The sequence below is a fragment of the Leucopleurus acutus genome, assembly GCF_964270905.1.
Source record: "Leucopleurus acutus genome assembly, chromosome: 20".
Taxonomy (NCBI): Eukaryota; Metazoa; Chordata; class Mammalia; order Artiodactyla; family Delphinidae; genus Leucopleurus; species Leucopleurus acutus.
This window is the reverse complement of record NC_139162.1, coordinates 54449785-54476481: the sequence shown is the minus strand read 5'-3', so window position 1 is coordinate 54476481 and position 26697 is coordinate 54449785. Positions and strand designations below refer to the sequence as shown.

General features: G+C 42.1%; 1 protein-coding gene across 5 annotated transcripts in view; it reads right to left on the bottom strand.

Moving 5' to 3' along the window:
- The window catches only part of LOC309977420 (uncharacterized protein), a 281570-nt gene that overhangs the window by 7362 nt on the left and 247511 nt on the right, over positions 1–26697 (bottom strand). For 2 of the 5 annotated variants that reach the window (XR_014327050.1, XM_082863521.1), the window contains exons 1-3: positions 16343–16382; positions 9729–9816; positions 4471–4597 (exon numbers count right to left, since the gene is read on the bottom strand). Coding sequence is in view for 2 of the 5 variants with exons in the window: in XM_082863521.1 (XP_082719647.1) it covers positions 4471–4597; positions 9729–9743 (142 nt within the window). In the remaining 3 variants the exon portion in view is untranslated. Of the gene's footprint in view, positions 1–4106; positions 4231–4470; positions 4598–9728; positions 9817–16342; positions 16383–26697 lie in introns of those variants that run through there. The other 3 variants (XM_082863522.1, XM_082863524.1, XM_082863523.1) reach the window with 3 other exon arrangements.

Genomic DNA, 26697 nt, shown 5'->3' with positions numbered 1-26697 from the left:
CAAACATCAGGAGTTGAGAAAGAAAACTTCAAGGGAGATGCAAGAAGTGAGCTGGATAACTACAAAGGGTATTCAGCCACCCCTCCTGGAAATGGTTTCTGAGTCATCACAGCTACACAGAAAATGATTTAGGTTGTGTCATGAGACAGTTGTTCGATATATAAAGAGGCATTATTTTTACAGTGTGAGTGATGTGGAAGGTGGAGGGATGGGTGAAGGAGTGCTGCAGAAATTGGGAAGTTCAGGAGAATAACTTAACAATAACAATGGAAATAGGAAATACAATCTTTCCATCCACATCAAGGTACCATGGAAATAGGAAATAACAATCTTTCCATCCACATCAAGGTACCATGTAAGGAAAGGTCAGGACTGAGAAAGGGCCTGAGTGGAGCACAGAGTTTTTTAACTATGGGAGTTATACTATGAGTATGGGAAGAACTGAAAGAGATTTAAACACTGTAGAAATAAACTAACTTTAAATCTATTACACTATTTGCTATGCAAGGTATCAAATTCCAACAGCTGTATTTCCATGCACATATTCAATAAAAACATACACAATATTCAAGGAGATGGTGCAATAATGTTCTTAGCAGAAAGCGGAAGAAAAAACCAGGAGAAGACCAGCAGAAGGAGACGGATCAGTCTATTCTGTACACACACGTGCAGAACAAAGTAATCAGATCAACACTCCTGTAAAGTAGGGAGATCCTGATTTCAGAATGAAGATCTCCTGGCTGGGTGAGCAGGGTTTGTATGGGGAAACAAAGATAGCAGAAAGCGTTTGAGAAAGCCTGAGCAATTTCAGGATACGATCACAATAGTTAAGTAAGCAAAGAAAGCGAAAAGTGTTACTAACTAAAATATAGATTACATAACATAATTTGGTATATAAAATGTTTATGTTAACACTCCTTGTTATTAAACATGACAGTGTTCTTTTAGCTGGCCTCTCTAAATACTGAAAATCATATCATTAAATTTCTTAACACAAACTCTGCAAAGAAAAACAAAACCATGAGGAGTGATGTCAACAGAACAGTAAACCACAGGCACTCATTACAGCCATGAGGAAGCCAAGTTAAAAACAATAAACAAAAAAGAATTTGGGAAAACTCTACAAACCAGTAAAAAAACAGTGGGAGCACCCAGGCAATTGCCTATCCTGAAAACACTAAACCAAAAAATGTAGGAAAGTTCATGACAATTCCCTGGCCTGTGACTCCCACCTCCCTCTTACGTTGCATTGAGATTGAACTGGAAGAAGCCTCCCAATTACCAGAGGTGTCCTCATGGGGAAATGCTAAAAACATGATAAAAACACTCAGTAAACCAGAAACAGAAAAAAGTGACCTCAACATAGTAAAGGACATGTATTAAAAGTCCACAGGTAACATCATACTCAATGGGGAATGACTTAAAGCTTTTCCTCTAAGATCAAGAAAAAGACAAGGACAGTTACACTCAGTATTTCTAAAAAAAAAAAACTACTGGAATTCCTAGCAAGTACATGTAGGTAGCAGAAAAAGACATAAAAACAATTCCAATAGCAAAAAGAAGCAAAACTATCTCTTTTGACAAATGAAATGATCTAATAAGTAAAAAACCCTGGGGAAATCCCTGGTGGTCCAGTGGTTAGGACTCCATGCTTCCTCTGCTGGGGGCCTGGGTTTGATCCCTGGTGTGGGAACTAATATCCCACAAGCCGTGCAGCACGGCAAAAAAATAAAAAATAAAAAAAAAATTAAAACCCGTGAAGATTCTTAAACAAAAATTTGATAGAAATAATAAACTCAGAAAGATGACAATATATAAAATTGACAAACAAAAATCAATCCTGTTTCTATACAGTGACAATAAAAAATCAAGAAGGAAATTCAGAAAACAATTCCATTTACAATACCATCAGAAAAATAAAGTACTTGGCAAAACTTTACAGAAGGGAAGATATATGCACTATAAACTAAAAACACAGCTGAAAAATATTTGAAAAGACACAAATTAATGCAAAGATATCCCAAGTTCATGGAATAGAAATATTATCAGTATGTAAACACTACCCTAAGTGATCAACAGATTCAACACAATCCCTAATAAAATCCCAATAGTGTGTCTCGAAGAAACACATAAATCCATCCTAAGATTCAAATGCAATCTCAAAAGACACTCAATAGCAAAACCAAGGTTGAAAAGAATGAAGTTGGAGGTTTCACCATCATTTCAAAATTCTTAGAAACCTAAACTAACCAAAGCAGTATGGTCCTAGCATAAAGACAGAGAGAGACCAGTGGCATACAACAGAGACGTGAGAGATAAACTCTTGTGTATGTGGTCAAGTGATGTTCCGCAGGAGTATCAGAACCACTCAGTGGGGGAAGGGCAGTCTACTAAACAAAACGAATTATGGTTCAGATTGAAGGTATCACTGCACTTCATAAATTCTCTAATTTAGATGTTTCAAAATTAGCTGTTGATGTAGAAAGAATAGCACACAGGTGACCCCAAAATGGTGTCAACGACAGTTTACACAACAGCCTCACAAATATGAGGATGTGAACTTGGGCCATGTTATCCTGAGGAGAAATTCCTATTCACCATTTACTGAGGGTGAAAGGGGATGGGCATAGTACATGTGAACACCACTATCACAGTGCCCTTGAGACAGGCTTTTGTGACACTGCTCAAAACCAGAAAAAAACCTGGAAAGATTTATCAGCCAGGCTCTGGTGATACTTTCTATCTCATATCATAGAATATGCAGACCACTTCACTATAGCTTTAAGTGGTGATTTTCTATAGAGCAGGAAAATATTACAATATATGAGGGATAGTATTCTCATTCAAAATTATCTGTCACCCAGTAAACCCACCCTATGGAGAGTCCACCAGAAGTTGCTGATTAACGGAGGGTGGATTATCACACCAAGGGTTCTGGATAAAATTTCAGAGCCCAGTTCTCTGTATTTCATAAACAAGTTTCAGAGGCAAAATCACACAAACTTAGGAGAGTATGAAATCAGGAAGAGAATACATTCCCAGACTAGGCAGAGCAGTACAGGAGTGAAAAAAATATGAGATATGTGTGTCAGATATCATAGAGCCTTCAGATGGAACAATGTGCTCTAGCCACAGATGCCAAACTAAGAGGCTGAAAGATACATATATGCTCCTCAGTAGGACTGGGGATCAAAGAGATGATCTCCCTGTCCACTGTCCTTAGTTTTCCTAAGTAATAATTACAGAAGATAGAATGCACCTCCCTGTTACACACAAGCCTGAAGAATGTGGCCAAAGCAGAACAGAAGAAATGCAGGAGGGATCTAAACAGGGAGACAGGGCTTGAGACGGCTCCATGCAGGTTCTGAGATGCCACATGGAATCAAAGAGCAGCCAGTGTCTCCCATCTTCTGATGAGGTCTCCTAAAAACATCAAATGGGGACGGAACCGGGAAAGGTTCAGGGATTGGAGTCTGCAGGCATAGGCTCTTATCTATGTGGACTGAGAACTGAGCATCCAATGGAATGAAGTCGAGAAGGAGAGATGAGGGGGCAAGAGGCCCCTTTGAAAAAGACCACCTCATGCTCTGCTAATTCAAGCAACAAGAGCTCACAGAAACCAGATGGCAGAGTGTTGCAGATCATGATAAAGACCTTGCCTTTGTCTCTGGTGGAGCTGCAGCACCACTGGAGGGTGAAAGAATACATTTTACACGTGGAAGGACAAGAGGGATAAGTTACGGAGAAGAAAAATTTCCTCTGAGAGTTCAAATAATAAGTAAATTTTTGTATTCCCATAGAACTCTCTGATGAGGGGGGAAGACTCCAAACACTATTAATAATGAGGCTTCCCCTCGGCGCTTCTGAGATCTGACCTGTGTTCACACTTTGACACATCCCCAAAGGTATTCAGATCAGTCTTCACAGCCCAGGGCTCTTTCTCTTGTTACAAAGTGGGTAAAATATTCAGATAAGAAACAGAAATTCCTCCACATAAGAGGAAGGAAACATGATTTGCTGTGGCTTTTCCAGAATCCTGGTCTCTTGCTCAACTGAGAACTGAGGTGACTACAGATGGAAACAGAAAAATATTTCAAAAAACTGACCTGCTCTTTACCTCCTGAATACACAGGGAACAGTATAATGTGCAGAAATGTAGCTCTTTTCCTAAAACTCCTAAATCAAAAGCACAGGGGTAGGAAACAGGAAAATGGGTATATTGAAAGTTTCCCATTGAGCTTTATATACATGTAAGCTCTGGAACAACTCCTGATGTATCATGAGGTGGGCAGGCCATCAGAGGAAAAGGTAGATTTAAACTCCTGAGGCTGCATCCTGAAGCTTTCCATGTCTGAATCAACAAGGATTTCAGATCAGTCAAGCAAAACAGGGGCTCCCAGGAGGCACACAATGGAAAATGCAAAGATACATAAGGGCAGATCCCAATTTCTGGAGGGAAGTTATCCTCACCCAGGGAGACCAGGTTCCTGTAGGTCTCCAACATCACGTCCCTGTACAAGGCCCTCTGAGCAGGGTCCAGGCATTCCCACTCCTCCTGAGAGAATTCTATGGCCACATCCTTGAAGGTCAACTGTGCCTGAAATGAAAACACATTTCACCAAGGGGCCATGAGGAGAATTCTTATTTTCACACAAAATGAGAAGAGGTGAAAAGATCAAGTTGAAGTATGTATTCTGACAGATCCATATAAATATATCTGGGGAAATTATAGGTCTCTAATTTTAATTTCTTATGCTTTTCCATAAAGATTATGATAACCTGTAATCAATGTGTATTTTTCATTTTTGTGGACAATACATGAAATACATATAAATAAAATTCAACAATGAGTTCTCTATCCAGAAGTGTTAGATTATGCCTTACACACTGAGTGCTATTCAAAATCTAGATGAACTACACTATGAGTGGTGGCTTTAGAGATGACTAAGTCCACAGTGCTTTAAAAAGAAAATCAAAATCTTAAATTACAATGACGATAATAACAGCAATGACTAAAGGTGTTTGAATACTTCACAGATGCTAAGCATTACTCTAAATGCTTTATAGATATGAACTTTTTTATCAACAATGTAGCTCAGTAGAGAAAGATCTGTTCCCATCGTGCAGAGGAGAAAACTGTCAGAGACGTTTGGAGAAACTCAACTTAGTTCGAGCTAAGAAATGATACAGCAAGCACTTGAATTAAGGTGGATGCGCTCTTGAACTGAAGACAAAGAAGCAAAAACTGAAGTAACAGAAGAGCTTTGGAAGCACACGGCCAGAGGATTCTCCCAGAAAACTTGAAAGAAGTTGAACAACATGAAAGGCAGTAAAAGGTCATTATAGATGTAGGCACGTGTGCGCGACAGACACACATACACACACACACACACAACATGTTAGTAATCTTACTAGTATCTGAACCATTAACAGGATAGTGTAGGAAAAATTCAAGGCCATGTAATATATTTATAATTTCAACTGCAATAAAATACAGTACATAGTTATAAAATTCTCATGTCTTTTATCAAAACCATGGACTTGCACATCCATGAACTCATGGACACACAGGTAAATGCACAAATAACTGAAACGAGAGAAGTTGTCTCTGGATATATTATTGCATGATTTTTTTATCATCATTTTTATTTATGTGAATTTCAGCATCTTTGGAACAATGAAAATGTATCAACTGTATTAAATGGTACTAACATGAAAAAAATAGGATCCTTTAACTGCAATCTCTATTGAATACCCATATATAAATACAATTTAAACCACAATATTAACATAGTAGGTATTAACAAATGCAAAGCAGAGTTTATTTCTGTATTCCACACATAAAACACTGACTCAAAATCAGAAAAGTTATTACTATTATACATTAATTTAAGAGACTAAGAAAAAAATTATCACAATAGTAAAGTTAAAAATTACTCAGAGAGGGCTTCCCTGGTGGCGCAGTGGTTGGAAGTCGGCCTGCCGATGCGAGGGACACGGGTTCGTGCCCCGGCCCGGGAGGATCCCACATGCTGCGGAGCAGCTGGGCTCGTGGGCTATGGCCGCTGGGCCTGCGTGTCCGGAGCCTGTGCTCCGCGATGGGAGAGGCCACAACAGTGAGAGGCCCGCATACCGGAAAAAAAAAAAAAAAAAAAAAAAAAAAAACTACTCGGAGAATTAAATATCATGACTAAAAAGAATATGGAAAAAAGTATATTGTGGGCTTCCCTGGTGGCGCAGTGGTTGAGAATCCGCCTGCCAATGCAGGGGACACGGGTTCGTGCCCCAGTCCGGGAAGATCCCACATGCCGTGGAGCGGCTGGGCCCGTGAGCCATGGCCGCTGAGCCCGTGCGTCCGGAGCCTGTGCTCCGCAGCGGGAGAGGCCACAAGAGTGAGAGGCCCACATACTGCAAAAAAAAAAAAAAACAAAAGTATATTGTAATTAAGGAAGACTATTTCACCAAACAGCATGATTAGAAGGAAACTTGACGCATTCCCTCTGAAGTTACAGTGGAGTGAAGGGGGCTGGCCAGGGCACCTGCCTTTCACAATGTACAGTGTGCCTGAGCAAGAGCCATTAGAGGCGGTAACAGGAGGAAAACAGAGGGCAAGAGACACAAAGAGAGTGTGTGCCAGAGAGTTGGAACTGTGAACATTCACAAATCTAAGGACACAGAAATCTAAGAACAGAGAAAGGATGTGAAAAGATAGTCCATCCTAAAGAGAACAGGGGTGACTATATTACATCAGAAAAAATAAAGACAAAAACTGACACAAGAGACAAAGGATATTATCTAATGATAAAACAGTCCATTCACCAGGAAGATATAACAATTATAAATATATATACATCTAACATTAGAGCTTGCCCAAATATGAAGGAGACAACAGAAAGAGACAACAGCAAAATGTCAGTATGAGACTTCAATACTCTAGTTTTATCTACACATGGAAACAACTTAAAAGGAAACAGAGAACTTGAACTACACTAAATAACAATTGTACCTAAAAGACATGTACAGAACACTCCACCCAACGCCAAAAAACATCCTTCTCAAGCAAACATGAAACATTCTCCATAACAGACCACAAAACACAGCTTAGGCCACAAAACAAATCTTAACAAATTTAAGGAGACTGAGATCTAAAAAGTATCTTCTCTAACCACAATGAAATGAAACTTGAAATAACAAACAGAGGGAAAACAGGAAAACCTCCAAAATGTACAAATTAAACAGCTGATTCTTAAAGAAGCAATGGGCTGGGCTTCCCTTGTGGCTCAGTGGTTAAGAATCCTCCTGCCAATACAGGGGACACAGGTTCGAGCCCTGGTCCGCGAAGATCCCACATGCTGCGGAGCAAATAAGCCTGTGCACCACAACTACAGAGCCCCAGCACCACAACTACTGAAGCCCGCGTGTCTAGAGCCCGTGCTCCACAACAAGAGAAATCACCACAATGAGAAGCCTGCGCACCACAACAAAGAGTAGCCCCTGCTCACTGCAACTAGAGAAAGCCCACACGCAGCAATGAAGACCCAACACAGCCAAAAGTAAAATAAATAAATTTATTTTTTAAAAAAAGAAGCAGTGGGTTAAAGAAGAAATCACAAGGAAATTGTAAAAATATCTGAATGAAAATAAAAACACAACATACCAAAATTTATAACAGGCAGTCAAAACCATAGTAAAAGGGAAGTCTACAATGCTAAATGCTTACAACAAAAAAGAGGAAAGATGCAAACCCTGTAATGCTGTTCAAGAATGTATGGAGAGCCATTAGACAAGAAAAAGAAATCAAAGTTATACAAATTGAAAAAGAAGTAAAACAACCTTTTTCTCTAGGTGACAAGGTTTTACATGTGCAAACCAAAAAGGCTCCATGAGAAAACTACCACTTCAAAACACAACTTCAAGGACTTCCCGGTTGGTCCAGTGGTAAAGAATCCACCTTCCAAGGCAAGGGACTTGGGTTCAATCCCTGGTCAGGGAACTAAGATCCCATATACCACAGAGCAACTAAGCCCACGCGCCTCAACGAGAGAGCCCGCGTGCCGCAAACTACAGAGCCCACGCACTCTGGAACCCGTGTGCCACAACTAGAGAGAGAGAAAAAAAAACCCCGCACACCACAACTAGAGAGAGAAGCCCATGCGCCTCAACGAAAGACACTGCACGCCACAACAAAAGATGCCGCACGCCTCAATGAAGATCCCGAGTGCCACAACACCTGATGCAGCCAAAAAAAAAAAAAGAAAAAACAACTTTGGAAAAATTGCAGCAGGGAATTCCCCAGCAGTCCAGTGGTTAAGACTCTGTGCTTTCACTGCCATGGACCTGGGTTCAAAACCTGGTGGGGGAACTAAGATCCCACAAACCACAAGGCATGGCCAGAAAGGAAAAAAATATCAGCTCACAAAAATCAGTTGCTTTGGTATACACAATATACACAATGAACAAATTCAAAAGAAAGTTAGAAAACAATACTGTTTACTATAGCATCAAGAGACAGACTAGGAAAAAATTACCCAAGGAGGTGAAAGACTTGCACACTGGAAACTACTAAATGTTGCTAAAAGAAATCCAAGGATATACAAATAAGTAAAAAGACACCCTGTACTCATGAATTGGAAGAATTAATATTCTTAAAATGACTTTATTACTGAAAGTGTTCTACAGATTCAATGGAATCCCTGTCAAAATTTCAAAGGCAATTTTTGCAGTTAAAAAAAAATCATACTAAAATTCATAGGGAATCTCAAAGGACCCCCAACAGCCAAAATACTCTTGAAAAAGAAGATGGACATCATTTTCAGATTTCAAAACATATTACAAAGTAATCAGGATGATGTGGTACTGGTATAAGCACAGATACAAAACCCAGTGGATACCAGAAATAATCCAGTGAATATATATAAAATGTACAGCCAAGGGTGCAAAGACTACACAAAGGGGAAAGGACAGTCTCAATAACAAATGATGCTGAGCAACTACATACATCCCAGCAAAAGAATGAAGATGGAACCTTACTTACTTGCATCAAAGGTAAAAAACTTCTGTATCACAGGATACAATCCACAGAGTGAAAAGACAACCTCTGAGGAATGCAGGTGATGAAAGTGATTTAAAGAATTTCCCACTGTCAGAGATTTAGGTTGATTTCATAGTTCAAACTCAAGAATGGACTAAAACATTCCCTGGTGATCCAATGGTTAGCGCTGGGTGCATTCACTGCAGTGAGCCCGGGTTCAATCCCTGGTCGGGGAACTAAGTTCCCACAAGCCTTGGTGGGGCATGGCAAAAAAAAAAAAAAAAAAGTTAAAAAGACAGAACAAATTACCTCTTACTGGTCTGTTTTCCAGATTTTACCAGATACTGTGCACATTAACGTCCAGCTTCTTTATCCTGCTTGACAGATAGCAGACAGTGCATCCTGATGGGGCCCTAAGCAATCCCTGCTGCCCAATATCACTGACACCATGTCTCCAATCCATGGGTGTGAAGCCCTGCCTAGGACTACACCCAGCGGAGCCTCTTCGCAAGTTCCAGGTCACTGGGTTATGGGGAAATGGGATCTAAGTGGAGATGACAGGCCCTGAGGGAAGGACCCGAGTGAGTGTGAATGTACAGGTGTCAGGCAGGATAGTTCAGAGTCAGAGATTAGCGAGTCCAAAGAAGGGCATTTCAGGAAGGACAGACAGAAGAAACAACTGAGAATATGACTTTACCTGAGAAAGAGCCATTTCTGACTCCTTTTCTTTCCTCTCCCTCCTCTTCCGGGCTTCCTCCTCACACAAGAGTCTTTAGAGGTCGATCCTGAAAGTGGAAAACAAGCTGTTTAATGCTGAGAATCAACACACCCCCTTCCTGAGTCACCACCACACACACAGGGAAGCCCTCAGCATGGGGAACAGACGGTCCTCTGCTGCCCACTGTCCGAGGAGGGACTCAGGACAATAACTCCCACACAGAGACCAACCAGTGAGTTTTCCCACCCTTCCTTCAGATCAGGCTCCCCTCCTGGTGAGGCCCTCACGTACCCAGCAGCAGCAGGCACCTCAGCGGGACCCGACGATCCCCTGCAGGTCACAGACCAGCCCTGATCCATCCCCACGCAGAGCAGAGCCCTCACCCTCAGCCCAGATCTCAGCCCTCAGGAACGGGGGGACCCAGAGTCACGATGCTCAGTGAGGGATCCGGATTGGAACATCCTGGGGCACCTCAAATATTGTTGAGGTTGGACCCCCACACTGACAGTATGAAGAGGAATCCCTGGTCAGAGGGTACAAAACATGTCTGTACAAAATTCTTCATCGATCTAAGGAAACGCCTGGGTTGAGCAGCACTCACAGGAGGCAAGCCCAGCACAGCCCCCACTTGCTTTTCATTTTCCAGCTTTACTGAGGCCTAACAGATGTATAACAATGGTGTACATATGAGGCATCCAATGTGCTTATTAGACAGATGTATACACTGTGTAATATTCATAACAGAGTGCTTTACACGTCCATCAACTCACAACGACCGTTTTATTTCTGTGTGCTAAGAACACTCAAGTGTTACTCTCTCAGCAAATACCAGATACATAGAAACACAGTATGATTAACGATAGCACAATGAACATTAGATGAACATGTTGCAAATATTTACCTAAATATAATGATTTCATTTCCTTTGGCTATCTAGACAGAGGAACCTCTAAATTGTTTTCCGTAATAGCCATACCATTTACATTCCCACCAATGAAGCACAAGCGTTCGTGTGTGTGTGTGTGTGTGTGTGTGTGTGTGTGTGTGTTTTGAGACAGGTAGGGAGAGGACCGTAGAGGAACCAGCACTGGCCTGGCAGCAAGAAAGTAGCGGCTACACCTTCCCAAGAACGTGCCTCTGTATTACTGATCACTGTGGTGTTGCTGGCCCTCTGATTCTTGGAACAATCTCTCCCTACATTAAAGAACTTAAAGGCCCCTCTCAGGTTCTGTCCACAGAAACATACCTAGCAAAATCTCCCTAATGAAAACCTTCTGCCATTTGAAGCTTACTACTCATAACTTCCCTTCTGGACTCAAATGAACTTACAAACTTTCATGGGGTCCAACATAGTCTCGATAAAACCCATAATGATCAACTCATCGTGCTAGAAAATACCAGAAAACATGCCAAACTCTAATAAATCATGCCAGAGGGAAAAATACATATAAGACACCCAAGGAACCAACAGATGCAAAATACCATATTTTCATTCACAGTAACCACAGCCCAAACACTGTCATCTTCAAAAACTACACATAAAAGAAAGATGTTTCCAACGATGCACATCCCCCAGTGAGACCCAAACATCCCCCAAGGCAACACTCCAATTCCCCTTTCGTTATGTTTCACAGTGCAATTGAAAATTTCTTTATCTGCGACACAAAATACTAAAAAGTACCAAAGGTAAACAACAAACTGACCTCCATATTAGTCTAAAAACTGCACAATGATTCCTCTCTTTCTCTCTCCCTTTTTTTCTTCTGGAGCAGGAAGGATTTATTACTTGCAGCAAGTAAGGAGAACACCAGAGATCTTTCCCAAAGCAGTATCCCTACACAATGATTCTTGACCTCCCAGAATACCCAAAACAAGTCACTTGCGGAGTGGATGCTGTAGGGCACCCTCTAGCTCCATTGCCTGAGGACAAGGCACCCATCCTCCTGCACCCAAAAATCCCTGTGGGCTCAGCTCAGGCCACACTTTTTTTAACCACAATGGAGGAAAATGTTTCTCTTTGCCTAAAACCACTGCCTTCATTCCTCCTCATGTATGGCCATGAAATACCAGATTAAACCAATGCATGGAAACCTCAGTGTCAGCAGCTATGGCCCAGGGAACCTGAGCTAAGACACTATGGCACCTCAAACCATGCAATGCACCCACAACTACCCATAAACCCAATTCCAGGTGCTCCAGCCAGAACTGACACATCCCTTGCCAGGAGTTCCACACACCCCTTGAGCCCAAAAGGGACAAATGCATACACCATTCATTGGGCTCATCTTGAAGCCCACACTTGCTGCCATATCCCTCCTGCAGGCTCTCCTCCAATTTTCCCATTGTTCTCCCTCTCCTCCTTGCACTCATGGGCAAACAGGGCTAAAGGACAAAAGTACCTCTCAGGAAAGCCATCGCAACAGGAATACACACAAGCTGCCACCGAAAGGACACTGGGCATTCAATATGCAGGTCAACAAAGTTGGCCCTCCTGGAAAAACTTAGGAGAAAGTAAGAATGTTACGGAGTCCAGTTACAAAGGACATTTGAATGCAGTGTGGGAGACTCAAAGATAGGCGGTCCCCAGATTTCTTGTCCCCAAGACAGATGGTCCCCAAGTTTCTTCTCTCCTGTTCTCCCAGCTCACAGGTAATTAAAAGATACCCTAACTCTCTGAGGGAAGTCGCCTTCATTCCTCCTTAGGTTCTGGACTTTGGCCCACAGTTACCACAGTGAAATCACTACCCCTGACTCGGAGCAGATGAACTGCTGGAAGGCAAAGCTCCTGTCCAAGGAGGCAACTGGTCCCTGGATGTGCACAGCCTGGAACACCTGGGGGCTACAGTGGAGCAGTGACACAGCACACTAAACATGGGGACACCTCAACATACTACATGAGGACATCAGTTCTGTAGGGACTGTTAGCACTCCCTGCATCTTTTTGCTCTTATTTTGAGTAATTAAGCAGCCATATGGGGTAATAATCAATTAGAGTTGAAATGTCCAGAACAAATGTAGGAACCATTCTCATCACCTACCGTGTTCCCCTGGTCTCCCCTGAGGATTATTCAGCCCAACCCACAGTCCCAGCCACTAAACACATCCCCAGAGGGAGATGCCGCAGCTATCCAGGAAAGAAGAGGGACACTGTGCATCCTTCAATGAATGGAAAAGGAAGAAGACTCCAAATAATCAATGGAGAGGGGCATTTCTGTTGAAGGTGATTGATACAGAGGCAATAAAATGTGACACAGATAGTCAGGAGGAGATGGCGAGCCCTCTCTGAGCCTAGACCTGAAGGGAGACAAAGGGCCTGTGCTATGGTGACTTCAAGGCAAAAGGTAAGAACAGGAACTATGATGTCAGATAGAAATAGTTTTTGTTTGGAAACAGACAAAAGGTGAATGTGCCCAGGGTAGAGTGAACCATGAGAACAGGGTCAGCTCCCAGGATGAGGCTGGAGACACTGGCAGGGCCCTGAGGACACAGGGCTGAGCAGCCACAGGGAGGAGTTGGGATTTGTCCTGAGGGCAAACAAGAGCCGGTGCAGGTCTGAGTGCCAGAACTGGCATAAACTCTCCTCGGATTTATACTTAATGCAGAGAAATATTTCTGACTACGGTCACTTCTACTCCGAGCCTGTGGGAAGACAGGAACCCATATACAATTCTAAACAAAACTAGACACTCTCTCCAAAAAGAAGACAAACACAGACACCCAATTTGGCCAATCACTTCAGGGTCAGTGTTACTCTGACTGAGAGTTTCTGGTCTAGTCTCTCATCTCCATGTTACAAGTGGGCACCCTGAGGCCCAGAAGGGAGACTTTTCTGAGAAAAGTCCTGGTTGAGTGAACAGAATCAGGTGTAACTGAATTCTGAAATGAGATCCTGAGGGGTCGGTGGGCAGAGTCTGTCCTTATCGCCTGTCCCATTTAAAACACCATCTTTCAGGTGCCTGATCAAAGGAAACTTCTCTTTCAATGTCTGATCACACTGTCACCAAACAGGTAATTTTTCTTTCCAGAAAAATCACAGTAAAAGAATTTAAAAATAAACAATTGGAAAAGCATAGTTGCTGGTGCATAAAACATTGCAAGCGTTCAGCTTAGAAACAAGATCTGAGCAAACTTCTTCATCATGAATAGAGGAATAAAAGGGGAAAAAGAATATTAGACTAACTGGTTAAACTAGGTTTTGACTGTTAATATAAAAGATCAATGACATATCTACCAAGTACTCATCAAAAGAGTCTAAAATTATTTACTAGTTACCAAAGAACTTTACCAGTATACAAAGATAAGGCAGGGGAAGAACTCAGGTGTCAATTATATCTGAATAAATAAAATGAATTTGTGAATTTTTTTAATCTAAAGATCCTGCTGTCAATGTTTTAAAAAAAATTGAGGATTGGGGCTTCCCGGGTGGCGCAGTGGTTAAGAATCCGCCTGCCAATGCAGGGGACACGGGTTCGAGCCCTGGTCTGGGAGGATCCCACATGCCACGGAGCAACTAAGCCCGTGTGCCACAACTACTGAGCCTGCGCTCTAGAGCCCGTGAGCCACAACTACTGAGCCCGCGTGCCACAACTAATGAAGCCCGCGTGCCTTGAGCCTGTGCTCCGCAACAAAGGAAGCCACCGCAATGAGAAGCCCGCGCACCCCAACGAAGAGTAGCCCCTGCTCGCCGCAACTGGAGAGGGCCCACGCGCAGCAGCGAAGACCCAACGCAGCGAAAAACAAATAAATAACAAAAAAAAAATCGAGGATTTATCATATTTAGAAAAGAATCACATAAGTAGAATACATAAGGCCACCAAACTTATTTCACAAGTTAGTAATTATTTGCAGGAAATTAGATATCTAATGCACTAGGATATATGCAAAGTTAAAGGAAAGACATAAATGTAAAGAAACCAGAGAGAAGAAAGTAAGTCCATTACAGAAAAACAAAATTTTTAGTGTTTCTTTAAAGAAGCACCATGTAGTGAAAGTCAGTCATTTCCTGCCCCACTAGTCTCTCCCCTGTCCTCTACCCCACACCAGGAAATGGAAGGGGGTGACCCACAACTGCCTGAGTCAACTCACGGCCCCTTGGCTGAATAGGGATTGCAAAGGGAAGTTTTCTTGTCATACAAACAATTACAAAATGCACAAACCTTACAGTTTTGCAATACAAATCCTCACCTGTATAATTTAAGCAAGCAACATTTCAATTTATTAGAGTCTAAAGCCAGAAGTCAGTATATCATGACTTAATCGTCCAAATCCAATCAACTCACCCCCAACCTGGACCCAGTCTGCCCTCTACCTGCACTACTATGTGTTTCCATTTTATTGTCTATTTCTTTCCCTGTTTCTGTCGCCTTCTTTTTGATCTTATCTACTCCCCTGGTGCTCCTGCTGGCCTATCCATACATTTCTGCCTCTTTCTTCCCCCAACTCTACTCCCTCTCTGCTCGGCCCGTGACACCCCTTCTGTTACTCTCCCTTCCTCCCCACTCTCCGGCACCCCAGGTGGCTGTGCTTCCTTTCTGCTCTCTCTCTTCCTCTGCTCTGCTAGCCACAGAAGTCCTCTGCTTCTCTCCCAGGACCAGGATGCCCTGAAGGCCATGGTTCCACCGTTTATCCTCTCCCAGATTTTCTGCGCAGTGCCTCACCACTGCTGCCCTCCCTACTACCACTGATCCAGGGCCTCTCTCTATGTTGCTCTGCAATCCCTGGAGATCCGGCGTTTTCCTTTACTTCTCGATTTTATTCACCTGCTGTTTTCAAGGCTTACTTAGTCTCTTTCATTTCACTGTCTCTTTATAAGCTCCTCAGCCATCCTCTACGTCTCCATCCGCTCTCCCTCATTCTTTCCACCCTGTCAGCTTTTCTATTTCTCTCTCAGTCGCTCTGTCTCTGCTCCTCCAGTTCCCCCATCGCCCACATATTTACAGAGACCGAGACGGAATAACATGCCGCCTACCGGAAGAGTCCATTCTCCAGCGGGGTGGAATTTCAGACGGAAGAACACTGGGTGTCACATGGCTGGCCCAGGTCACTCCCCGCCCCCCACGCCGGGTGAGGGGAAGGGCTGACTACGAAGGGGAGGCCGGGGGAGCAAAAGAACCGGCCTGAGGAGACGCGAGGACAGAGGCGCTGGGAGGGAGGGAGGGGGTCTCAGGAGAGGGGCGGGCTCTGCAGAATGCCAGGACCGGGGAGAGGACGTGGGCTGTCCGGGAGCGGGGCGGCCGGCGCTGCCCTCCAGGGGCCGAGAGGGCGAGGCTGGGGGGCGCGAATCCACCTCGCGGAAGGGGACGTTACAGGCGGCGGGAAGGGACGGAGGCAGTAATGGATTTTAAGCAGGAAAATGTCGCGAATGGAGGTGTCTACCTGGACCGAAGGCAGAAAAGCCAAGGGCACCGGGACCGGCCTCAGAGCGAATTCAAACCCAAAGGTAAACAAGCCTGACCTGTAACGGCGACGTCCGGATTTACTGGGAGCGTAGGGGCGGGTGCTGAGATTTACGGTCTTGGTGACCCCCCACACACTCTGAAGATGGAGAAAGGGGGGCCGCGCGGCACAGAGTCACACCAGAAAAGAAAACTTACTCTCAGCAGGGTGACCTTCTCTCCGCGCTGTCCGCTTCCGCTTCCGTTATTAACGGCGCGAGCGCGGAGTTAGAAGCGGGGCTTCTGGGGGCGGGGCTTGGGCGGAGCGCTAGCGGCGAGGGGCGGGGCGAGGAGGGAGCCCCTTTCAGTCCAGGGAGCGCAGTTAGGCGGGGCAGGAGGCGGCGAGGGGTAGGTGGCGGCGAGGGGTAGGTTGGTCCCTGCAGCTTGAAACTGCTTGTTTTAATTTACTGTTTGCTACAGTTTCAAGGCAAAAGCTTACCGTTGCTTGGGCCAGTTATATCGGAAACTAAGATGTTTCCTCCTAACGAGTCGAGAATGGTGTCAATAAAAAGCTGTTTTTGCCAGCAGTTAGCTGGCGTGTCTAAGTGAATTGATAACGCACCTCAATGAAGAGTAGCCGCCGCTCCCCGGAACTAGAGAAAGCCCTTGAGCAGTAACAAAGACCCAACGCAGGGCTTCCCTGGTGGCGCAGTGGTTGAGAGTCTGCCTGCCGATGCAGGGGACACGGGTTCATGACGCGGTCCGGGAAGATTCCACAAGCCGCGGAGCGGCTGGGCCCGTGAGCCATGGCCGCTGAGCCTGCGCGTCCAGAGCCTGTGCTCCGCAATAGGAGAGGCCACAACAGTGAGAGGCCCGCATACCGGGGAAAAAAAAAAAAAAAGACCCAAAGCAGCCATAAATTAATTAATTAATAAAAAACACACTTGCTACATTCCGCTTCCTGATGCACACAGAACTCATGGTGCAATATGAATGTTAGAAATACTTGTGAAATACTGTTCAGATGAATTGCTGAGGATATTTTCCACTTGTTTCATGAAAATTAATGTGTGCAGGTATTTATCAGATTATAAATATGAATCAATTTTTCAAGAGGCTTTTTGAAAGTCTATTAAAAAAGTTAAGTTATAGTAATAAGCATTATATCTCAACTGTTATAAAATTCCATTTTGCGTATCCTATATGATACATATGCATGATATATATTTATTTATTGAACTATGGTTGATTTACAATATGACATTCACTGCACGTGCACAGCATAGTGATTCAGAATTTTCATAGATTATAAAACTTATTACAAAATAATCGCTATGATTCCCTATGCTGTGCAATATCTTGTTTAAGATATTGCTTATCTATTTTATACAAAGTATTGATAGCTTGGCTCTCTCAATCCCATACTCTTATCTTGCCACTCCCCTCCTCCCTCACTTCACAGGTAACCTAGTTTGTTTTCTCTGTGAGTGTGTCCTGTTTCACTATATACATTCATTTCTTTTCTAGATTCCACATTTAAGTGATATCAAGTAGTATTTGTCTTTCTCTGTCAGACATATTTCACTTAGTATAATATGCTCTAGGTCCTCCTATGGTGCTGCAAATGGCAGAATTTCATTCTTCTTTGTGGCTGAGTAATATTTCATTGTAGATACGTATACCACTCTTCTTTAATCCATCTTTTTCCTTCTTTTATGGCTTAAAATTTTTTTTTATTTATTTTGGGCTGCGTTCGGTCTTCATTGCTGCTCACGGGCTATCTCTAGTTGCCGCGACCGGGGGCTACTCTTCGTTGTGGTGCATGGTCTTCTCATTGCAGTGACTTCTCTTGCTGTGGAGCACACGCTCCAGGTGCACGGGCTTCAGTAATTGTGGCACGTGGGCTCAGTAGTTGTGGCTCGGGATCTCTAGAGCGCAGGCTCCGCAGTTGTGGCACACGGGCTTAGTTGCTCTGCGGCATGTGGGATCTTCCCGGACCAGGGATCGAACCCGTGTCCCCTGCATTGGCAGGCGGCTTCTTAACCACTGCACCACCAGGGAAGTCCTAATCCATCTTTTTCTTGATGGACATTTGGGTTGCTCCCATATACTGGCTACTGTAAATAATGCTGCTATGAACATTGGGATGCACGTATCTTTTCAAATTAGTGCTTCCATCATTTTCAGATATATACCGAGGAGTGGAATTCCTGGATCAAATGGTAGTTCTATTTTTAGTTTCCTGAGGAAGCTCATTTTGTGAGTCATATATTTCATTATTATTTTTAAAAACACACTTTGCCCAATTTATCTATTTCATTTGCATTTCTTCCGTTTTACTTCACTGAAATGCCTGGAGGATGCATAAATCAAGGGGTTGTTTTAAGATTTGTGTGGCATGTACACAGAGAAATGACAGATGCAATGTATGAATTCTATCACCATGAAGACAGAATCTCCTCACATTTCAAGTTTATTGAGAGAACTGGAATAGTACCAGATAATGAACTAGTCTCACAGTGCATAGCAAGAGACTTATTGCTAATGTGCAGGTGCATCACTGGTATTTTATTTTTATGATTATGATTATTATTTTTTTTTTAGCCAGGCTGTATGGTATGTAGGATCTTAGTTCCCAAACCAGGAATTGAACCCACGTCCCTTGCATTGGAAGCATGGAGTCTTAACCACTGGACTGCCAGGGAAGTCCCTAACACTGGCATTTTGGAAACACGGTCTGTTAATTTTACCTTAAAAATGTCTCTCTCACAGAAAAGACTCATAGAGATAGAAAATAGACTTGTGGTTGCCAAGGCGGGGTCGAGAGGGAGAGGGATGGACTGGGAGTTTGGGGTTAGCAGATGCAAACTATTATATGTAGAATGGATAAACAACAAGGTCCTACTGTATAGCCCAGGGAACTATATTCAATATCCTGTGAGAAACCATAATGGGAAAGAATACTTAAAAAAAGACGGTCTATATGTGTATAACTGAGTCACTTTGCTGTACAGCAGAGATTGACACAACTTTGTAAATCAACTATACTTCAATTAAAAAAATAAGGTATCTCGGGGTTTCCCTGGTGGCACAGTGGTTGAGAGTCCGCCTGCCGATGCAGGGGACACGGGTTCGTGCCCCGGTCCGGGAAGATCCCACATGCCGCGGAGCGGCTGGGCCCGTGAGCCATGGCCGCTGAGCCTGCGCGTCCAGAGCCTGTGCTCCGCAACGGTGGAGGCCACAACAGTGAGAGGCCCGCGTACCGAAAAAAAAAAAAGTATCTCTCTAGTTCCTCCCCTTCTTGCCATTGTTCCTATAATCATGTCTTCCTTCCACTGGTACAATGGAAACTGAAACTCCTCTCTCCAACACCTTGTAGGCCATGGTTAGTAAATCGGAACAATTTTCTAAATTCAACATGGAGATATTAGCTCGTTTCTTTTGTTGTATAATTTGCATACAATAAAATATACAGTTTTCACGTTCACCATACAGTGGGATTTAGTATGTTTGCAATGCTGTCCAACAACGTTTTCATCATTCGTCATCACCTCTTAAAAAAACCCTGTATGCGTTAATAGTTACTCAGCACTCTACCCTGAGCCACAAGCAAATATTTAGCTACTTTCCATCTCTACAGATATGACTATTCCGGGCATTCTATATAAATTAAGTCACACAATATATGGCCATCTCCCTTCTTGTACTTGGCATAATGCTTTCAAGGGTCATCCATGATTAACCTTTATCAGTGCTTCGTAACTTTTATTTCTGATGAGAAACATTCCAGTTTGTTTAAACATTCATCATTTAATGGAGTTTTGGGTTCTTTCCACATTTTGGCTATTATTTAAAAAATGCTTCAGGCTTCCCTGGTGGCACAGTGGTTAAGAAATCGAGCCCTGGTCTGGGAAGAGCCCACATGCCCAGAGCAACTAAGCCCCTGTGCCACAACTACTGAGCCTGTGCTCTAGAGCCCATGAGCCACAACTACTGAAGCCCCCAGGCCTAGAGCCCATGCTCCGCAACAAGAAAAGCCACCACAATGAGAAGCCCGCGCACCGCAACGAAGAGTAGCCCCCGCTCGCTGCAACTAGAGAAAGCCCACGCGCAGCAACGAAGACCCAACGCAGCCAAAAATAAATAAGTTAAATAAATAATAAAAATAAAAAACGCTTCTATCAACAATCTTTTACAAGGTGTTAATGTGGAAAATGTTTACAAATCCCTTGGGTAGATATGTAAATGTGGATTGCTTGGTGGGTTATTGTGATTTTTAAGAAATGTGGATTTGGTCATTCGGACGAGTAGTGCATTATTTCCACTCTCATCTTATTTGGCAAAACTGGTTGATTTGAATTTTAAGGATCAATAATATTTTATTGCAAACTACAAATAAAAAGGAAAATAGTAATTTAAGAAGAATTTATATTAGGACCTACAACTTTCCAAAAGTAACAATCTGTACAAAAGGTTGCTACAAAATTAATCACCAAATATGTTCCCAGTCCATCTGTGCTCACCTATAAATTACTTTAATTATTAAGATGAAATGTAGCTCACATATGTATATCATATTTAGCTTCTAACTAGTAAAATCAGATCTACATTGGATAATGATATTTTAAAAGGAGAATGAATCACCCAGGAAATAATCATTTGCGGCTAAACTAACATTTTGAAGTCATTAAACTCCAATTTTTCAATAAACAGTATGGTAACAACAACAACAAAAAAGAATTATTTTCTGTCTTCCAGAACAGTGTAACTTTAAGGTAACATTTTCAGGGCTTACCCTCAATTGAATATATTCTGTATTTTCAAGGAAATACTTCTTTATTTACTTATTTAAAAACATTTATTTATGGGCTTCCCTGGTGGCGCAGTGGTTGAGAGTCCACCTGCCGATGCAGGGGACACGGGTTCGTACCCCGGTCCGGGAGGATCCCACATGCCGCGGAGCGGCTGGGCCCATGGGCCATGGCCGCTGAGCCTGCACGTCCGGAGCCTGTGCTCCGCAACGGGAGAGGCCACAGCAGTGAGAGGGCCGCATACCGCAAAAGACAAACAAATTTATTTATTTATTTTGGCTGTGCCAGATTCTAGTTGCAACAAGCGGGATCTTTAGCTGCAGCACGGGGGCTTCTTAGTTGCGGCATGAGAACTCTTAGTTGAGGCATGCGTGTGGGATCTAGTTCCCTTACCAGGGACTGAACCCAGGCCCCTCCATTGGGAGCGCAGAGTCTTACCCACTGGACCACCAGGGAAGTTCCATTTCTTTTTTTGATCGAAGGATAGCTGATTTACAATATTGTATGAGTTTCAGGTGTTCCACAAAGTGCTTCAGTTATATAAATTTTTTTCAGATTAATCTCCATTGTAGGTTATTCCAAGTTAGTGAATGTAATTTTATATGCCATACGGTAAATCCTTGTTGCTTATCTATTTTATGTATAGTAGCAAGTAAATCCTATTTGAGCCTCTAGTACTTCACGGAAAATATTTAATGTTCCTTCCCCAATATTTAACATCTCAGAGTTATGATATAGCAGTTATATTACTATATAGAGTCTAATATTAAAATATATTTGGAGGTGATATTAGAGTATTTCCCAACTACAAGCCTTTTGTATATTTCTCACATTCAGGTAGGATGGCATGGATAAAAAACATCTCAAAATGGATTCCTTTACTTCTTACCCTGATACTGGAATCAGAATAACTACATCACAGTTGGAGAGGGAATTCTCTGGCAGTCCAGAGGTTAGGACTTGGCACTTTCACTGTGAGGGCACCGGTTCAATCCCTGGTCAGGGAACTAAGATCCCACAAGCTGCAGGGTACAGCTGAAAAAAAAAAAAAACTGGAGAACGATTTAAGTGTGTTTAGAATCAGACACAGCAGAAAGGAAAGAAATCTGTGAGTTAGAAAACACAAGGGCTCTAAAAACTTTCCTTGACATTCTGAACATCAGAGTAGCCCGGTGTTACATGGAATATTACCCTATCACGATAAAGAAGAAAGTCTTTTGATATCATCTGTCCCTGACACCTTTTCCCTTTACTTTTTTTCTCTATTCAAGAGGGAAATGTGAAATTTCATATTATTAAAATTACGGTGGCCATTAATGCAACCGGCTAATAATCTTCCATGAAAATGAGACAAACCCTAAAATTGAAGAGGGTTTTGCCTCTCAGCCTTCTTTGTCATCCCGCAGCCAGGTTGCTATGAAGACACTGAAGACTTCAAGTGCTCACGGCGGTAGAAGGGGCAGAGGACCTATCACACCGCCCACGGCACCCTCTGGACTTCCTGTTTGGTGAGAATGATAAACTTACTTCTTTCAGTTACTACCTGAGAAACAGAATTATTATTTTGTCACGGGTGTGGAATGGAGCACGAATGAAAGAATCCTAAACTTAAAATGTTGTGGATGAAAAATACTTCATGAAGACAACTCTTCACTGATGAGTTAGATCTTTTGAGCCCATGTGGGAGAAAATCTCACAACGTGTGAATAAATCATACTGTGAGAATTTATGACAAATGTTCAGAACATTCAGGTGTAATGTTAATGGAGTAAAGAATGTGAGGCCACAAATGCAATATAATTACATGTTTATCTGACCATTTGACTTACTGACCTATGAGCCGATGCATTACACAAACTTTCTTTGCACTGATAAACGCATTCACTCACCTGTCAGTTGGGAATGCTTCCAGTCACTGGATATCTAGCAGGAAACAAAATCAATACACTGCCTTCAAGGAGCATATATTTTCTACAAGGGAAAGTCAGCAATAATTAAATCAGATATGATAGTGTTAAGTACGATGAAGGTGTACACGTACAATGAGAGAGTGACAGGGTGTCCTAATGTAAACAACGTGTTCAGGAAATGCCCACGTGATATAAGAAGATATCTGAATAACATCATGAATTAACTGAAAGCGTGTCATGCAAATACACATGGGGACCATGAGACAAAGAAGGTAAGTGGCTTCTGGCATCCAAGAAAGGCAAGAAAACAAATTCTGCCCTGGAATATCCAGAAGGAGCACAGTGCTTTGGGTCATTTTACACATCTCGCCTCCAGAACCACAGGAGAATAAATCTGTGGTCCTTCAAGGCCCTCGGTTTGTGGTAATCTGTTACAGTAGAAACAGAAAATTTAATAAATTAATGTATGTAGAGAATCAAAACAATCTATACAAATTTCTAGAAAAAGTATAATTTGCAAGGTGTCAGGGTACAATGTGCAAAAATCCACTGTAATTTTACACACATGCAATTTACAAATGGAAATTGAAATTAAATATATAATACGATGTTTGCTCAAAAAAGTAAAAGTAGAAGGAAAATGTGTAAATCTAACAAAGTAAGGACTTTTATGCTGAAACCTACAACCGTAATGAAACAAAATGACCTTCTATTTAGGTCATCTGAGCGAAACAAACCATATTCATTGAATTGTTAACAAAATATACCAGATTGACTGGAAGACACAACATAGAAATTATATTAAAACGCCCCAAATTGACATACAGGTTTAGTGTGTTTTCAATCAAGATTTCTGTAGATTCAAACAAGATTTTTCTAAAAATAATAGGGAAAGGCAAAAGAACTAGAAGAGCTAAAATACCTGAAAAATACTGAAGTGGCTGGAATCACTCCACATGACCTCAAGATTTCTAATATAGTGACAGTTATCAAGACTGGGTGGGATTTGTGCAGTGACAAATATACTAATGGAACAGAATGTGGAAACCAGAAAGAGCCCTACTTCAGTGCCGTTAACCCTTCAACAGCACAGGTGTGAGCTGTGTGGATTCAATTATATGGGCATTTTTTCCAATAAATACTACTACAGTACTACAGGATCTGTGGCCGGTTGAATCTGAGGATGCGGAACCACGGATAGAGAGGGACAACATTAAGTTATACGTGAATTTACAACTGGTCATGAGTCTAAAACCCTAACTCCATGCCTTGTTCAAAGGTCACGTGTACTTCCAACCACTTTCTGACAAAGGTACTCAGCCAATTCAATGAAGGAAGGACTTTCCAACACTGGTGCTAATCAATGAAATATTCAAAGAAGAAAAAAAAAGAGATCTCCATTTAAACTTTACATCTGTACAAATATTTGCTCAAAGTTAAAGCTTTAAAATAAAGTTTAAAACTTTATTCTATAAGAGATTTAGGAAAAACGGTATAGAATAAAATCTTCAGAATCCAGAACTTGATGCAGAGTTCTCAGACAGGTCACAAGAGCATGACCCAAAGAGAATATATCTGGGATGAATGTTTCCATGAAAACAAGACAGAATCTTAAAATGAAAAGGCTTTTTGCCCTCCACCTTCACCCTTCTCAGTCATACAGCAGTCATGTTACTATAGGAAGGTGAGGACCAAGTGCTCATGGATGAAGAAGGAGCAGAGGACCCATCACACCCCACACTACACCCTCTGGACTTCTGTTAGGTGAAAAGGATGACGCTCCCACTTCTTTTTGGTCACTGTTCTCCAGGTGGTCTGTCACTCACAAATATAAACTGTCTTACCTGAGAAATAAGATGATTATTTCACATTCGTGGCATTTGTGAGGTAATCTCCAGAATGAGTTCTTTAATTAATAAATTTCTCCTCTTAAGGCCTGGCCACAATAAATGCATTTATCTGGTTGCTATTCAGAATGAATTTTCTAATGAAGCGTAAGATGTGGATGCCTGATAGAAGCCTTGTCATATCACTGTATTATTAAAGTCTCTCACCAGTATGGATTACCTGATGGTAAGTTAGGCTTGACAGAACACTGAAGGATTTGCCACACTCGTTATATTTGAAAAGATTTTCTCCAGTATAAAGTATCTGGCAGATCTTAAGGTATGAATTTGGACTGAAGACGTTGAGATACTCATTACGTTTGTAAGGTTTCTCTCCACTACGGATTATCTGATAGAAAGTGAGGCTTGCAGGCACAAAATCTTTGCCATATTCATGACGTTTGCTCAGCTTCTCCCCACTATGAATTCTCCAATGAATTGTAAGGTGTAAATTTTGAATGAAGACCTTCCCACATATGTCACATTTACATGGTTTCTCTCACGTATAAATTATCAGATATTTAGTGAGGGTTGAGATCAGAGTAAAGGCATTTCAACTCCATTAAAGTTGAAAGGTTTCTCTACATTATGTATTCTCTGATGAATAGCAAAAAGTGAATTTCGACTGAAGACCTTCCCACACTCATCACATCTGTAAGATTTCTCTCCAGTATGAACTCTCTGATGCTTTCCAAGGTTTGGCTTTTGTGAAAAGAACCTGCCACACTCATTACATTTGTAAGGTTTCTCTCCAGTATGAATTCTCTGATGACTTTCAAGATTTGAATTTCGATTGAAGACCTTGCCACACACATTACATTTGTAAGACTTCTCTTCATTATGAACTCTCTGATGCTTTGTAAGGTATGCCTTTTGATTAAAGAATTTGCCACACTCGTTACATTTATAGGGTTTCTCTCCCGTATGAATTCTCTGATGACTTACAAGATTTGAATTTTGACTGAAGACCTTGCCACACACATTACAGTTGTAAGGTTTCTCTCCAGTATGAATTCTCTGATGACTTGCAAGATTTGAATATTGATTAAAGACCTTGCCACACTCTTTACATTTGTAAGGTTTTTCCCCAGTATGAATTCTCTGATGTCTTCCAAGATGTGAATTTTGACGAAAGACCTTACCACACTCATTACATTTGTAAGGTTTCTCTCCGTTATGAATTCTCCGATGGATTCTAAGGCATGAATTCTGACTAAAGACTTTGCCACACACATCACATTTACATAATTTCACTCCTGTATGGATTACCTCGTGTGTGGAGAGGTGAGAGCCACGATTAAAGGTTTTGCCACACTCATTACATTGGTAAGGTCTCTCTCCGGTATGAATCCTCTGATGACGTTTAAGGGAGGAATTCTGACTACACACTTTGCTACATACATCACATTTATACAGTTTCTCTCCGGTATGGCTCATCTGATGTCTACGGAGGGATGAGCCATGATTAAAGCTTTTGCCACAGTCATTACATTTGTAAGTTTTCTCACGAGTATGAGTTGTCCAATGACTTACAAGGTGTGACTTTAGACGAAAAACATTGCCACATACCCCACATTTATATAACTTCTCTCCCGTGTGGATTATCTGGTGTCTGCGGAGGGATGAGCCATGATTAAAGGCTTTGCCACACTCATTACATTTGTAAATATCGTTCTTAAATACATGCAATTCATCCTGAAAGCTTAATGTAAGCCTATTTTCAATGGGCTTCTTTCCTGAATTCCACCTACTATGTCGATCTCTTCTGTGAGTTACATTTTCCTTACAGGCTACAGACATTCCTTTGTAATTTCTTTCATCATCCTTCCACTGACACCCGAAGTCATCTTCCTGGATTTCCGTGAAGTAAAAATGTTTCATTTCATGGCTTTTCTGTCTTTCCAACATCACTGTTTGGAATACTTCTCCTCTATCACTGTTTGCTCTTGGTTGTAATTTCTTGATCA